Source organism: Globicephala melas, chromosome 11 (assembly GCF_963455315.2).
Source record: "Globicephala melas chromosome 11, mGloMel1.2, whole genome shotgun sequence".
Taxonomy (NCBI): Eukaryota; Metazoa; Chordata; class Mammalia; order Artiodactyla; family Delphinidae; genus Globicephala; species Globicephala melas.
Window position 1 is genome coordinate 63,953,738 of NC_083324.2, and position 14,882 is coordinate 63,968,619.

At 58.9% G+C, this 14,882-nt stretch overlaps 2 protein-coding genes across 5 annotated transcripts in view; one reads left to right on the forward strand and one right to left on the reverse strand.

The window, feature by feature from the left end:
• The window catches only part of PACSIN1 (protein kinase C and casein kinase substrate in neurons 1), a 65,248-nt gene extending 61,149 nt beyond the window's left edge, over positions 1-4,099 (forward strand). For all 3 annotated transcript variants that reach the window (XM_030871027.2, XM_060307945.1, XM_060307944.1), the window contains exons 9-10: positions 743-930; positions 1,424-4,099. In XM_030871027.2, the coding sequence (XP_030726887.1) occupies positions 743-930; positions 1,424-1,533 (298 nt within the window). In that variant the 3' untranslated portion in view covers positions 1,534-4,099. The remainder of the gene's footprint in view (positions 1-742; positions 931-1,423) is intronic.
• A 2,686-nt stretch (positions 4,100-6,785) lies between these two features.
• SPDEF (SAM pointed domain containing ETS transcription factor) lies at positions 6,786-13,779 on the reverse strand. Of its 2 annotated transcripts, XM_030871026.2 has the most exons (5): positions 13,323-13,779; positions 11,009-11,206; positions 9,563-9,610; positions 9,304-9,450; positions 6,786-7,410 (listed from the first exon to the last, which is right to left on the reverse strand). In XM_030871026.2, exons 1-5 carry the CDS (start codon positions 13,762-13,764, stop codon positions 7,232-7,234), a joined length of 1,014 nt encoding a protein of 337 aa, XP_030726886.2. In that variant the 5' UTR covers positions 13,765-13,779; the 3' UTR covers positions 6,786-7,231. The 2 variants fall into 2 exon arrangements, with proteins under 2 accessions (XP_030726886.2, XP_060164371.1); XM_060308388.1 differs by lacking the exon at positions 9,563-9,610 and having other exon boundaries at positions 13,323-13,764.
• Positions 13,780-14,882: the final 1,103 nt, after the last annotated feature.

Consider the following 14,882-nt stretch of genomic DNA (forward strand, 5'->3'; position numbering starts at 1 on the left):
CATTTTACAGATGGAGAAATCAACACCCAGAGAGGTTAAGTGACTTGCCCAAGGTCACACAGCTGGTTAGTAAGCCTCAGAGCCAAGATATGATGCCCAAGAGGTCTGGCTCCAGAATCCTCACTCATATATTTGCCTTGGCCTTCTTTCTTTCTTTTCTTGTTTTGTTTTTTTTCTTCCAGTTTTATTGAGATATAACTGATACACAGCACTGTATAAGGTTAAGGTGTACAGCATAATGGTCTGACTCACATACGTCATGAAATGATTATCACCATAAGTTTAGTGAGCATCCGTCATCTCATATAGAGACAAAGTTAAAGAATTAGAAAGAATTGTTTTCCTGGTGGTGAGAACTCTTAGGATTTACTGTTGTAACTTTCATAGATAACATACAGCAGTGTTAATTATCTTTATCATGTTGTACATTACATCCCTAGTACTAGTAATCCTCACTCTTAGCCACTGGGTTGTAATACCCCTTTCAGATGAGGGGTCAGATGTTCTCTGGGGTCTCCTTCAGCACCTCCTCACTCAAGGGCTGAGTAATGCTAATAGTCCTGCCTCCCATCTGGTGAAAGAGCTGTCAGTGAAGGTCACTGGCTCCGGACCCCGTCTTACAAGGCCCGTCCTTGCTCCAGCCTTGGTGGACTTTAGGGTCAGGGCTCTGGCTGGGAGGAGGGGGCAGCCCTAAGGACAGGGTGAGAGGCCACTCATGCTGGGTCTTCTCTCTGCCTCTCAGTGTTAGCAGCTACGACAGGGGCCAGACTTACGCCACTGAGTGGTCGGACGACGAGAGCGGGAATCCATTTGGGGGAAATGAAGCCAACGGGGGCGCCAACCCCTTCGATGAAGACGCCAAGGGAGTGCGTGTGCGGGCGCTCTACGACTACGACGGCCAGGAGCAGGACGAGCTCAGCTTCAAGGCTGGTAAGGGGGCGGGGCCGGTCGAATCTGGGGCGGGGCCTGGCGCATGGGCGTGGCCAAGACCTGGAGGGCGACCTGTGCTTCGGGGGCAAGACTTCAATTGGAGAGCAAGGGCAGGGCCTGAGACTGGCAACTGGGTGCCAGGGGCAGAATCTGGACCTGAGAATAGGGTGGGGGTAGGGCCAGAACAAGGATTGGGGGCGGAGCCTGAGGGCAGGGCTGCCAGGAGGACGGACAGGACTACGGCAGTGAAGCTGGAGGCGGGGCCTGGGTTTCTGGGGTGGAGCCGAGATTAGGTGGTTGGCTGGGCCGCCCGTGGGTGTTGAGGTGTGGGTGGGGCTGGTCTCGTGGTGGTGGTGGGGGCTGGCATCCGGGCAGTAATGGGAGGGGCACTGGGGTCAGCCCAGTGTAATCAGAGGGCTTACCCGGCAGGTGGGGGTGGGGGTCAGTCCTCTCTGAGTTCCTGTCAACCAGCTCCTCTGTGTCCCCTCCCTAGGAGATGAGCTCACCAAGCTTGGCGAGGAGGACGAGCAGGGCTGGTGCCGCGGGCGGCTGGACAGCGGGCAGCTGGGCCTCTATCCCGCCAACTACGTGGAGGCCATCTAGCTACCCTGCTCCCTCCACATCACCCCCACTCCTCACCCACCGCCTCCCCTCCCTGCCCACTCTTGTCCTCCTCCCCTCGCCATAGAGTTCCAGACATATTTTCCAATCAAGCTTTTATTTTTTTAAAAGTCAAAACAGAACAAAACAAAAAAATACTAAGAGACAGAGCATTTGCCTGGAGGCCAGGGTGGTGGGACTTGGGGTGATGGCCCCAGGGTAGGTGAGGGTCTTAGGACTTAGCCCAACAGCGACATCACAACATCTGCTCTTCAGATCCCACCAGAGAGTCTCCTGAGCCCAGAGGGGTGTCTCCTGGACCCTTTCATCCTGCCTCAGTCCCCCCAGCCTTCCCCTCCCCACTCCAGGCTGCCAGCACCTGCCGCCATCTTCTGGGCCTGGTTTTATGACCTCTGCCTCCAGCCCCGCCCTGCTCCCCTCCCACCACCTCCCTATTGTGAAAGACCTCCCCTGCAGCCCCCCAAGAAGGGGGCCTTCTCTTTAGTCTTCCACTCTGCCTGGGGAGTACCCTTCTCCTAGCCTTGCGCCTCAGGACTGGTGGGGCTGGAGGAGGGATAGTCACCCTCTTCTCCCATAGAGCTTTCCAGGGGTCCCTAGACTCCCCAGGACATGAAGAGAGGTGAGTTGGAGTTGGTGACAGTGTGACTGGGGTGTAGGAAGGTGAGTGAACGGGGAGCAGGCTCAGCGGAAGGACCAGGACCCTGCTGGGGCCCTTCTTTGCAGCTGTCAGTACTTCCGGCACAGGCTCTTCCTCAGACCCCTGCCCCCCCCCCCCCCCCGCTCTTGTAAGGCCTCAGGCCGTGCGGAGGGGCCCCAAAGCCCAGCGCAAAGCCAACAACGGTAGCAGCCTCCTGGGGAGGAGGGCCTCTTGCCCTCCCTGCCTCCCTCCCTCCCTCCATGTCCATCTAAAACTGTAGAACCACTGGGCTAAGCTGGCCTCCCATGCCTCTCTCCCCTGCTCTGGCCTGCCTGGGGAGGCACTGGGGACCCGGTGCCTGTGGCCAATGGGAGAGGCATGGGTTTGCAGGAGGGAGGAGCCCCGGCCTCAGGAGCAGGACAGCCGCCAGGTCTTTCTTCCTTGTCCCCTCTCGCCCAACCCCAGCCCCTGGCAGCCCCTCCTGCTGCCAGCCCCTCCATCTCTCCAAGCCCGGGTCTCAGTTAAAGGACTTTTGTGGGTGGGAGGAGGCAAAGGGCCTCCTGCAAGAGCAGGAGTGTTTCCTGTGGTTGGTGAAAGGAAGTGGTGCTGGATTACCAGGTATTCGTACCAGGTACCAACCAGCCTTGCCCATAGGAGTGGGGCGAGGGTGCTTGAGAAGCCGACCAGGGCAGGACAAGACCCAATGAGGTAGGGGAATGATGGGAAGAGGAGTCTCGGGAACCTCCGGGGTGAGGCCTTGAGGCTTCCTGCAGCACCAGGTGAGGTTACTGCTCACAGCTGACGCCACTTCTGAGCTTCGGGCCTGCAGACACCCTACCCGCCCAGCTCCAGCAGCTCCTGGACCCCGGGCCTCCAGGTAAAGACAGTGTGATACCCCAGCCCCTCCATCAGCCTCCGTCCTCTTGCTCCGTGCTTCTTCTCCCAGCAGCCCACTCAGGAGGTCGCAGACCCCAGCCTCAGGGCCCTGAGCCTGGTCATGTGAGGACCTGGGCAGAGTCACAGGGGCCTGAGCTGGTGCAGGCCTCCTTTGGGGCCAGGGGAGTTGGGGGTTTGGGGACAATGGCACCCCCAGGGTCGGGCAGACTCCCCTCTCAGCGCCCCTGTTCTTGTTACTGTCTGCCTTCTGGGCCTCTGCTGCAGCCTGAGATGTGCCCTAGGCCCCTCAGAGCCTGAACTAAGATTTCGGAAGCCTCAGGCCTCTGGACTTCAGAACAAAAGCCTCTTCAGCGTCTCCCCAAGGGCAGGAGTTGGGGTTGGAGGCCTCTGCGCCTTGGAAGGCAGGAAGCGAGCACATCGCACCTTGGGTCTGGGCTCCCCCTCTCTGTGCCCGCGGCCTCCTGGTACCTGGGGAGGGGCTGTGGCCCTGGCTGGACCCCAGGCCTGTCCCCCTCAGCACTCTAGCAGCCCACGCCGGGGCAGGGACTCGAAACCCATTCCTTCTGAGCAACCACCTCCACGGCCCTGTTGGGGACCACTCCCTCTCAGGACCCCAGGGCAGGAGGGTCTCCCACCCGGAAGTCCCCCTGAGCCCCACCTGTCAGTGCTGGTGTCAGTCACTCAACGCCCACCGCCTCCTGCAGCCCCCGTCCGCCCCCTGGATGCTGCGCAGGGCGCTCTGCGGGGCTCGGCGTGTACCGTGTTTTGTCCCCAGTTAAGCGCCCTTTCTGCGGCCTGGCTCTGCGAGGAGCCGGGGCTGCCCCGCCGCCTGCCACCCTAGGCTTCCTGACTCCATTAGTCCAACACCTGTGAAACTCCGAGAAGTGCTGTGGTCTCAGCAATGCACCCGTTTTGTACATGATTGTGTAATTTAAAGGTATATAAATACAAATATATATATATATAAGTTGTGACTGTATGACTGTCGATAAAATCCAGAACTGTGTCACCCTGGCTGGACGTTGTCATCCTGAGTCTTGTGTGTCTTGCGAGCACTCTGAGAGTTGCCTGCGGTTGGACGTCTGTTGGGGAGCACGCTGGGTCCTGTCCTGGCGACCACCACGGGCTGGGGGCCTGAGGGCTGGTCCCTTCACCTTCCAGGGCCCTGGGTCCTGTCTGTACAGGGAAGGTCACACCTGATGCTCTCTAAGGCTCCAACGCTGTGGCCTTTAGAATCCCGGGTGCCTGGTGATGGGCACTGACCAGGAGACCTGGGGCATCCGGGGTCCCAAACTCATGGTTCAAGGATGAATTTGACCCCTAAATAGGTTTCCATTTTTAAAGCAAAATTCTAAAAGTGGCCGCTGAGGCCCGTGGCTTCTGGTGTTCACAGTCCCGGCTCCCTGTGGTGTGACATCAGGCCATGCCACACTTTCCTGTGTCCTGCCTGACCTCTGACAGCACTTCTGTGTGGGGCCCCTTGTGGGGCAGGACAGGGGCTCTGGGCTCCTAACTCTGTTATGCCCGGGGCTCAGCCCCCAGCCCAGCCTCAGCTCCAGTCCCAGCCCCTGCTCCAGCTTCCCCACTCCGGCCAGATCCCCTCTGGGGCAGGGCAGGAGTCCCTGTCCCAGTCCTGCCATCAGGTCAGTGTGTCCCCACCCCGGGTCTCAGCCTCCCCCGTCTGGTTAGATGTCTCTCTGAGGCCCTTCTGGCCTTGACAGCCTGACAGGGTCCTGACACAAACCCTCGTTCAAGGTAAATGTACTATAGTCCCCTCACCCCTACTGTTTTCCCCCAGCCTCGGGGCATGCTCAGGGCAGGGAGAAAAGGTCCATTTGGGGATTGGATCTGTTCTCTCCCCCGTATTCTTCATCCCCCAGATCCACCTCCAGGGCCAAACCCCTGGTTTTAGCCAGAGGACTCTTCAAGTAAAGATAAACGTTTGCCTTATTTGGACAGGCTGTTCCATGCAGTTATGGGGAGCCCTGGAGGCAGGCTCCCCTGCAGAAGGTCAGGGAGTACCTAGGCTAGATGGAGTTCTGACAGGCAGGTATGTGAAGGAGAAAAAGGATTCCGGAGTTTGCTGCCAGCACGCGAGGTGTCACTGGATGTGTGTGTGCCTCTGTGCCTCGTGCAGATCCACAGCAGGGAGCTGCCCCACCCAAGCCCCCCGCAGCTCCGCGTTCTGGAGCGCCTCCAGCTCCCCACTCCTCGCCCCTAATCCTCCTCCCTCCCTCCCAGCCCCAGCCTGAGATCCGAGGCCTCTCCAGGCCCAGGCCCAGCTGGGGACGTGCAAGCAGGTGGCTCCAGGGACTTGGGGGCAGGGTGGGCAGGCCGGAGACAAAACCAGTTCAGCAGTTCAGCAGAGCCGAGCTGGGTTCTGGCCAGGGCCCAGTCTGCCCCCTCCCCGGGGGTGGGCAGACAGCAGGGGCCCAGCGAGGCACTGGCCTGGGGCAGGGCCTCCTCCTCCTCCCAGTGCAATCCCAGCTGACAGATGCCAAGGTGCTGTTTGCTCACTGCCAGGAGTAAACTTTCTTCTGGAGACAATAAAATTGCTGAGGGCAGAAGGTGCAGTACAGGGCAGCATTTAACCCTCAGTGGTCTGGGTGGCGCTGGGCTGTCTCCTGGAAGCCTGTCATCAGAAGGTAAGCGTTACAGAGGCTAGGGGCGCTGACAGAGCAGGAGGCATGGAGGGACAGGGAGAGCCCTGTCCTTGTGGGTTCAGTTCTTGGTTCTGCCGCTGATTGGCTGTGTGACTGTGAGCGAGCACTTAACTGCTCTGAGCCTCAGTTTCATCAGCTGCAAAGCAGCGTGTGTGGGGGGGTGACCCTTACCTCACAGTTTTGTTGGGAAGGTTAATGACAAAAAGCAGTGGAAGCACCTGGCTGCCTAGTCGGCCCTCGTGTCAGCTGAGCTGGATGAACAAACGTGAGAGGAGCATGAGGAAGCCGAGTTGCTTTGCCCAGGAAAGAAGGCGGTGGGTTCCATCTCCCTCAGCACACAGATGAACACTCAGACCCACTGCTTTTTCCCGTCAGGAGCCCTGGCCCCTCACACCTAGCTTGCAGGGCTCACAGCTTCCGGGCCCCTGAGGAGGTCTGTGGCTTCTCTCAAGAGAGGAATTGCCAGCAAGCCAGCCTCTCTTCCACTCTCGTTTGCTGCAGAGCCAGTGTCCCATGAGGAAGACTGAAGGCTTCATCCTCTCCCACAGCCCTGCTGCCCAGCCCAGAGGCCCTGCAGTTGGCCAAGCAGAGGCAAGGGCTGTGGACCCCCTCACAAGAGGGGCAGCCCTTGGCCCACCCCAGGGGAAAGTCCTGATCTACAGCAGAGCAGGAGGATGGGAAGAACGCCACCATCTCTCCAGTCCTGCCGTAGACCCTTTTTAGCCCCGGCCCACGCCCTCCTTCCAGCTGACACCAGGTCAGGGGAGATGAGGGCCAGTACAGCCCCTCGTTGGCCTTGAGGACTCACTGCCTCTCTCCCACTGCTTCTACCAATCAACTGCCCCTTTCCTTTTAGGCTCAGCTCAATGCCACCTCCCCCAGGAAGCCTCCCTTGACCACCCCAGGCCCCTGTGACCACAGCCTTTTGAGCATTGATGGCCTCCAGGCTGTGCCACTCCCTCACTGTACGTAGGACACTGGGGCCACGTCAATTCTCTAGTATCTTTATTATCCATCCCCAGGGCACCCCTGGCTTCCCAACTTGGGGGTGTAGATGTCCCCGCACCATGCCAGGCACGGTACAGAATGGGTGGCAGAGGGCACTGGACTGCAAGTGGCCTTGGCCAAGTCACTGCCGTTCTGTCGGCTCTGCTCTGGAACTTCTGGGGTCAGAGGCTGGGTGGAGGGAGGGCCTTCCCTGGGGTGCCATGAACACTGAGAACAGCCCTGGCTTCCGCCGTCCTCCAGTGGACTGGGCGCAGGAGCAGTCAGGCCCAAAGAGAAAGCACGCCCACGCCGGGGTCCCTTGGGCCCCAGAGAGCTCACTGACACCCGTGGAGCGAGGGGCCATCCCCTCCCTGACCTTGAACTCCGGATGCCAGCAGACTGCCCAGTCCCCCAGCTCAGGGTCTGGCTGAGGCAGGGCAGGCAGGAGGGAGGTCTGGCGAGGGCAAGGTTCGGGCCCAGGGCCTGGCCGCAGCACTCAGATGGGGTGCACGAACTGGTAGACCAGGCGCTGGGAGATGTCCGGCTTGCGGATGATGCCCTTCTTGTAATACTGGCGGATGGAGCGGCTCAGCTTGTCGTAGTTCATGGCGGGGCGGTTCTTGCGGATGCCCCACAGCCGGGCCACCTGCGCGGAGTCCTCGATTTTGAAGATGCCTGGGGCAGCAGGAGGGCCCAGAGAGAGCCAGCAGTGCAGGCGGGGTGGCAGGAAGGAGAAAGACCGAGACCAGCAGGTCAGTCTCTCGCAGCCAGGGGGGCTAGAGTCGCCCGGGGTAGGGCCAGGCGCTGGGCCACGATACCTTCTCCCATGGTTGCGTTGAGGGTTAAAGGAACATGTGGGAAGGGTGTTCCACAGGGCCCAGGAAGTGGTAAATCCTACCACGGACTCACAGACCTCCTGGTGCAGGGTGAACCTGCGTACGTTGGTTGGCGACTTGGGGCCCTGAGGGCCTGATCCTTGCCAGCCTCTGCTCCTAAGCGTGGGGTGTGCACACCCTACGCAGAAGCCCTGCGGGGCTCCGGGCTGCAGACACGGCTCATTTGGCAAGGTCGCCCGTGCAGTTCCCGAGCCTGAAAGACCGCTTTGCGATTCTCAGACACTTCAAGCCCACACAGCCCTTTCTGGCAGGATTAATTGGTAGGAGATGTTGGAAAGAGTGGATCTGGAGCCAGGCTGACCTGGGCTGGAATCCTGGCTCTGCCATTTTCTACCTTTAGAAGTTGTCTGAGACCCCGTTTTCCTGTCAGTAAGAGGGGGTTGTAGTGATCATCATGTTGTTGAGTGGGTACGGAAAGCGCTTAGAGCAGAGCCTGAAGGAAGTACCCCTTAGGATGAACTATTACTCATTAATACCCCCAGTTCTCATTCTAAACCACCTGGCAAAGCACAGGTCAGCACACCCTCTCCAGGCAGGCTCCCCAGACCACCCCACCCTCCCTGATCTCCCTGCCCTCATGGGACAGTCTCCCTGGAGTACCGGCTCACTCTCAGTCTCAAATATACACACGGGATCACCACACCTTGTGCAGGAACTTTTCCACCCCTCCTAACCCCTTCCCATGCTCCACACTCAGCCCCAAAGTCACTCCTCTGTGAAGCCCTCCTGGACACAGGCACAGCTGACCCCATCACAGCCCAACACATTCTGCACACCAGCTCATTTCACTGCTGGTTCTCCTACAAGACTGTAGGTCCCTGGAGGATGGGGTACCGCTGAATTCTCCCCACACCCTGAGGACACTGTAACCCTCCATAAATGTCGGCTGAGCAAGTATGGAACCAGAGGAGGTGCTCAGGGAAGGTTTGCTGGATGAATGAATCTAGTCCATTTCACAAACATGAAGACTGGGGTCCAGGCGCCCACGGCTACTAATGGCAGGAGGGGGCCTAGAACCCAGGTTTCTTGGCTCCGAGCACACCATCCAGCCTTGTTGCTGTCCAGTGTGGTCCCCACTAGGCACATGTGGCTCTTAGCCCTTGAAATGTGGCTGGTCTGAAGTAAGGTGTGCTGTAAGCATAAAACGTATACCAGATTTCAAAGACTTAGGAAATATCTTATTAATAATTTTTATATCGATTATATGTTGAAATTATACGAATTTATACCATTGGATTAAACAGATGTATTATTAAAATTAAATTCACCTGTTTAAACGAATTTTTAATTGTGGCTACTTGAAAATCTAATATTACCTCTGTTGCCCGCACTGTATTTTTCACTGGATACCATCAGTCTCCTCCGTCAAGCTCTGATGTTTTGAGGGTAAAGACCGTGTCTGGTTCTCAGCAGAGTTTTAAGGCCCTGCTATGTCCCAGGCACTGTGTGTCCCTGGGGACCCTCAACAGGCAGAGCCCAGCCGGGGAACACGCGTGGACACAGACGGCACACAGACCCTGGGCCAGTCCAGTAAGAGTGCGTGTGTGGCATTCAGGGCAAAGGTGGGGGCAGCTCCAGCCCTCTGCCCTGCCCCCAGCCCTCCCTGCCCAGCGCCTGGCAGGACCACAGGCTCCCAGCAGCCCCCTCCCCTCCTGCCCCTGGCACTGCTCACCCTTCTCCTTGTTGAGCCACCGGATGAAGCGGCCATAGCTGTGTGGCTTCAGCAGCAGTTCCTTGAGAAACTGCCACAGGTGGATGGGCTGCCCGGAACAGGATGAGTCCACCTCGCTGTCCGTCCAGCTCTCTTCGCTGGTCGACGCTGGGCAGCCAGGGAGGGTGGCGGTGAGTGGGGAGCCCCCTTCTTCGATGGCTGCCCCAGCCTACCCCCAGACCCCAGAGCCCCGGCCGCCTCCCTGCCCTGCCTGACTCACCACAGTAGTGAATCGCCCCCAGGGACGTCCTCTCTTTCATCCAGGCCGCTGCGGGACAAGGAGAGGAAGTTGGGGACCAGAGAGACCCCCCAAGGGAGGAGGAGGGCATTTGGGTGGAACTGTGGGGCCAGAGAAGCCCCCCCGTGGCTCCCTCCCTCCTGCCAGCCTGTGAAGACCAGCTGTTTACAAAGCCTCCTCCTGGAAGAAAATGTAGGATTTCGGAGCTGGGAGGGGCCTTCGAGGCCCTGCAGGCAGCCCCTTGTTCAGAGAGGAGTGGAAGTCAAGCCTTGCTTTGCCTCCCTTCTGTCACCTGTGAAATGGGGCTGGGACACCCCCTCACAGGCCTTGCAAGGATGCAGGGTGGTGAAGCCTGCACGGTGCCCAGCATAATAAAAACACTCCCTGCCCTCCAGCTGCCAAGCTCCCCGAGCACCACCATCCCCTCCTGCTCTCCACCTGACCCCCTCCCCAGACAAGCAGTGGGACGCAGAGGCCGCCAGCTTCTGTCCACACCACCACCCGGCTTATAGCCTGGCACTGTCCACTGCTCTTGCCAGACCCCGGCAAGGGGCCTGGGCTGGGGCAGGACACTGGTTTCTGAGCCATGAGAGTGGGACCTGTCCTCTTATTCACCCTGGGCCCTGAGGGGCAGGGGCCTTGACTCGTGGAGCGAGGACTGACCCCTCTGAAGTGCACGGCTCTGTGCAGGGCACACTGGGCGCCCGATAAGATTGAGACCAAGTACACATTAAGGGGTTGGCATGCAGCCATCAAAACCGGGGCAGCTGTATAGACAGTGATGGGAAACAAGATCCAGGATACGCTGCTCAGTACAGCACAGCCTGATACTCGTACTGTTCATGTTAGAAAGGGGTAGACGTCACACTTACTCTTGCTTGTATATGCATAGACTTTCCTTGGCAAGGTACTCACAAAACTGGCAACAGCGGTTGCCTCTAGGGAGGGGGATTGGAGGGCCGGGGTGGGTGGGAGGGAGGATTGTTCTTCATGGTGTGCTGTCGCTCACGATGGTCTTTTAAAAATTCCTGCACATTTATTACCTCGTTTCTTCTTTAATGAAAACAACACAAAACAAACACAAAATTTTAAAAAGGACAAAGAAGAAGGACTTAGAGTATCTGATGTCCTGTGTCCTCACAGTCTAACTTCTATTTTTAACTTCCCATGTGCTCTGTCCTAAGTTCTGTGGCCTTGACCAGGGTAGGCAGTGGGTCGGGGCTGGAGAGTTCACCCAGGACCCGGGGAGGCAGCTGTCATTGGGGTTGGGATTCAGAACAGAGTCCAGATTGGGACAAGGGGCTGCCTACCCAGTGGAGTGTAGCCTCCGGACAGGCATGCTGACCTAACTGTTCCCCTTGGTGTCCCTGGCTTGGAGCCCGCAGTGGGGGGCAGGGGGGTGGGGCATTCTACCCACGCCTGTCCCACCTGATTTCCAGATGTCCAGGTGGGCGTGCAGCACGTCCCCGCCCAGGGGCGAGCGCTGGCGGAACTGCTCCTCCGACATGGCACACAGCTCCTTACCCCCCAGCTCCTGGAAGGCCTTGCCCACGGAGGGCAGCCGGTACTGGTGCTCTGTCCACAGGAGCCACTTCTGCACGTTGCCAGGGCTCCAGTCCACGGGGTCTGGGCAAGAGACACTCCTTCAGCCCTGGAGGCTGCTTGAGGGCACCACCCCCAAGGTGGCCCCTCTGCTCTGATGGGGCCTCCATGGGAACTGGTGGCCTGGGACCATGCACTCCTGAGATGGGGCCAGGCCAGGCCACATGGGGCCTTGAGGGGCTCCGTGGAGGGGGTACCAAAGAAGGTGGCAGTGACAGGAAGGAACCGGGGCCCTTGAAGCAAACATGGCTCAGGGCAGGGCAGCCTGGGGCCTCTGCACCCCCATCTCACCTGGACCTCAGGTCCTCCCAGACCCCTCCAGCCCCTCCAAAGGGCCTTTTGGGGAGCCACAGCCCTGGAGGGGACAGTGACATTAAACCAGAAACACCCAAGCTTCTTTCTTTCCCAGATGCCTCTTGCCTTCCCCAAACCCTTCAAAGAACCAGAGAAAAACCCAACCAAGAATTAGCTCTACAAACCCCACTCTCTACCCGCACTGTATTTTACAGATGAGGAAACTGAGGCACAGAGAGAGTTCCATTCCCTCGTCCAACACCTAACAAAGGGCTGGGTGCTGCAGAGCTGCTCAGTGCACGTGCACCAAATGTGGGGGAGCGGTGGCAGGGTACAGGGTGGCCATGGGGCCAAGGCCCTGAGGTGAGTGGCTGGCTTGGTCCTATAAGTCTCCCTGGGGAGCTGCCCTGGGGTGAGCCCAGCAGGGCACGTGGGTGGTGGCCAAGCTGCGGGCACAGACACAATGGGGCCTCCAAGTGAACGCTGTGGTCTAAGCTGGGTGACCTGCAGACTGGCCTGCCCTCACTTAATAAACCTATTTTCTTCCTCAGGGTCAAAGCAATTTGTTTCTGTTCCTATTGTTTAGCGGGCGGGCCCTCCCCAACTCGGTGTGGGAGCGGAGGCACCATGGGAAAAGCTCCCGGGTTGAGGGCTGGCATTGGGCCACTGGAGGATGGGGCCTGGGCAGGAGCTGCCTCAAGGCGGGACCTCAGCTGGGACTACTAGGTGGCAGGGGCTGGGCCTGGGTGACTGAGGAGGAGGAGCCAGGCCTAAGCGATGCCTGAAGACCCTTCCTGTGTGCGAGCCTCAGATGCCAGGGCCCAAAGGCCAAGGAGGTGGGTCAGGCTTGCCCAAAGCTGGAGAGATGATGGAGGGACAGGGGACTGGAGACCCAGCAGCCCCTCAATCAGTAGCATAAGCTCTGTAACCACACCTTCCAGGCCCTCGCAGACACGTGCCTGGCCTCCTGATGTGCCCCCCTCATCAGAGCCCTCATCCCCCCTGGACCAGTGATACATTATCCTATTTATTTATGACCTGTTTTGTCACTGTAACATTAGCTTCGTGAACGAAGGAGCCTTTGTGCTATGTTCACGCTGAATTCCCCAGTGCTAGAACAGGGCCTGGTATATTAAGTTATTGTTTATTGAGCATCTATTATGTACAAGGTAACATCCTAGGAACTGGGGATGTAGCAGTGAACAAAACAAATGAAAATCCCTGCCCTTGGGGCATGTACATTCCAGTAGGGGAAACAGTAAACAAGATAAATATGCAGCATATCAGACGGTAGGAAACATGAGAGAAATAAAGCAGGTTGGAGGAATAAGACGTGGGGGTATGGGCAGCAATTTCAATAGAGGGGTCAGGAAAGGCCTCATCGAGATGGTGCCATTTGAATCAAGACCTGAAGGAGGTGAGGGGTGAGCCAGGTAGGTATGTAGGGGAAGAGTGCTCTGGGTTGAGGGACCAGCAAGTGCAAAGGTCCTGAGGTGTGTGTGTTGCGGTAAGAGCAAAGAGGCAGGAGTGGCTGGAGCAGAGTGAATAAGGGGAGAGTGGATTTAAGTGTGAGAGGAGGAGGTGGGCCAGATGGTGTAGAGCTCGTATTTGCTTCACCCGGCACCTACCAAGTGGGGACACTGGGCTGGTGCAGCTGGGGCACAGAGAGAGCGGGAACCTTGGATCCCAGGCTCGCAGCTGCTGTGTGTTAGGGGCTGAGTGTATGTGTAGAAGCACCAGCATCTCTGGGGGTGACCACAGTGCACCAGGCAGTGCCCCCACACCTCCCTGTGACCTCCGCTGGCCTGTGTCCCCCTGGCGGAGGGGGGCGTGAGGAGGGGCTCACCTGCCGTGATGTTGAGCAGCTTGCAGGCCGTCTCGATGTCCTTGAGCACCTCGCCCACCACCATGGACTGCACCTGCTCCAGTGAATGCTCCTCCAGGGTCAGCCCACCCGGCGCCAGGTCCAGGCTGCCCCCCGGGGCTTGGCTGTCGATGACGGGGCACTGCTCGGGCTCGTCGGGCGGCTCCTCCCGAGTGCTGGCCCCGGGGCCCTTGGCCACCCAGCTGCTGTCCTCGGAGAACAGCATGTCGAAGTAGGAGAGGTAGAAGGTGGACAGGCCCTGCTCAGGTGTGGCAGGTGGGCTGGGGCTCCAGTCCCGTCTCTCGGGCCCCATTGCCCCTGCTCCCACTGCCACCTTCTCCAGGCCAGTCCGTAGCACAGTGTCAGGGGGCAGCAGGAGGCGGCTTGAGGGGACGCCACTCAGGCCCGGGCTGGCGCTGCCCATGCCGCTGCTGCTCGGGCTGGCGGCTGCGTCTACAGAAATAAAAAAGGAAGGAGAGTCAGGTCCTAGCTGCTTCCCCATCCCCATGGGGGCTGCTAAGCTGGTTACAGAGATGAGGAGCCCAGCGGGCAGTGGCTGGGCCTGGGAGAGAGTTGGGGCTTCTGGGTCACTGGGCAGCTAGGACAGGGCTGGGCAGACAGGTCTTGTGGCTGGAAAGCCAGTGGGATGGGAGTGGGGGCAGGACGGTAAACAGACAGCTCCCTTACTCCCCAGGGAAGCCAGGTTGGCTGCGAGCAGCAAATCTTTACACGTGTAGCCTGTTTAAAACAATCTTCTGAGGTTCTTGACCTCTTTCAGTCCTCACGATGGAAGGCACAATTAGTCCCATTTGGCAGATGAGCAAACTGAGGCCTGGACAAGAAGTCTTTAATATCCAGCCCTCTGTCCCTGGGCCGGCCCCCACCCAGATCCCAGTCCCCTGTCCTGTTGAGGAAGCTCCTTCTAAGGGCTAACCTAATCTTTTCTGCTGTGGCAAAGCTTGTTTTCTTTTACTCTGCCCTTGGAGGGGGTAGGGAAGGGAGAAGGTCACCATCATCTCCACCAACCGGGTGAAGAATGAAAGGAGCAAGTGAGGGGTGTGGCAGGGTAGAATCTCCTCCCAGGTTGGGGAGGCGGGTCCCCTTCCTCCCCCACAGGGCCACTTGGCGGGTGCGAATAAATTCCCGGCCTAACGCTGCTGAGGTGGTCACTGAACAACAACGTACAGGTGTGCTTGGCCCCGCCCCTACTCAGGGCTGGGTTCCTGGTACCCACCCTCCTTGTCCTTTCCTGAAAGGTGCTTCCCCAGCCCCTCCCAGCTCCCAGGCCCTCTTCTCTCCCCTCACGCCCAGAAGAACTCACAGCTCCCAAGGTGGGAGGTGCCAGGTGCAGACCTACAGGCCCACTTTCCCCACAGCTGCAGGGGCTGGTCAGAAGGCCCAGGCCCTGGGGGACAAATGAGTCCCTCAGCAAGTCAGACCCCACTCCTCTCCTACCTGCCGCCCCAATGCCTCCCGAGGGGCACCATTTGGCCTCAACGCGAGGAACTACAGTGTCCCTCCCCCCGGGTCCCCAGGCTCTGC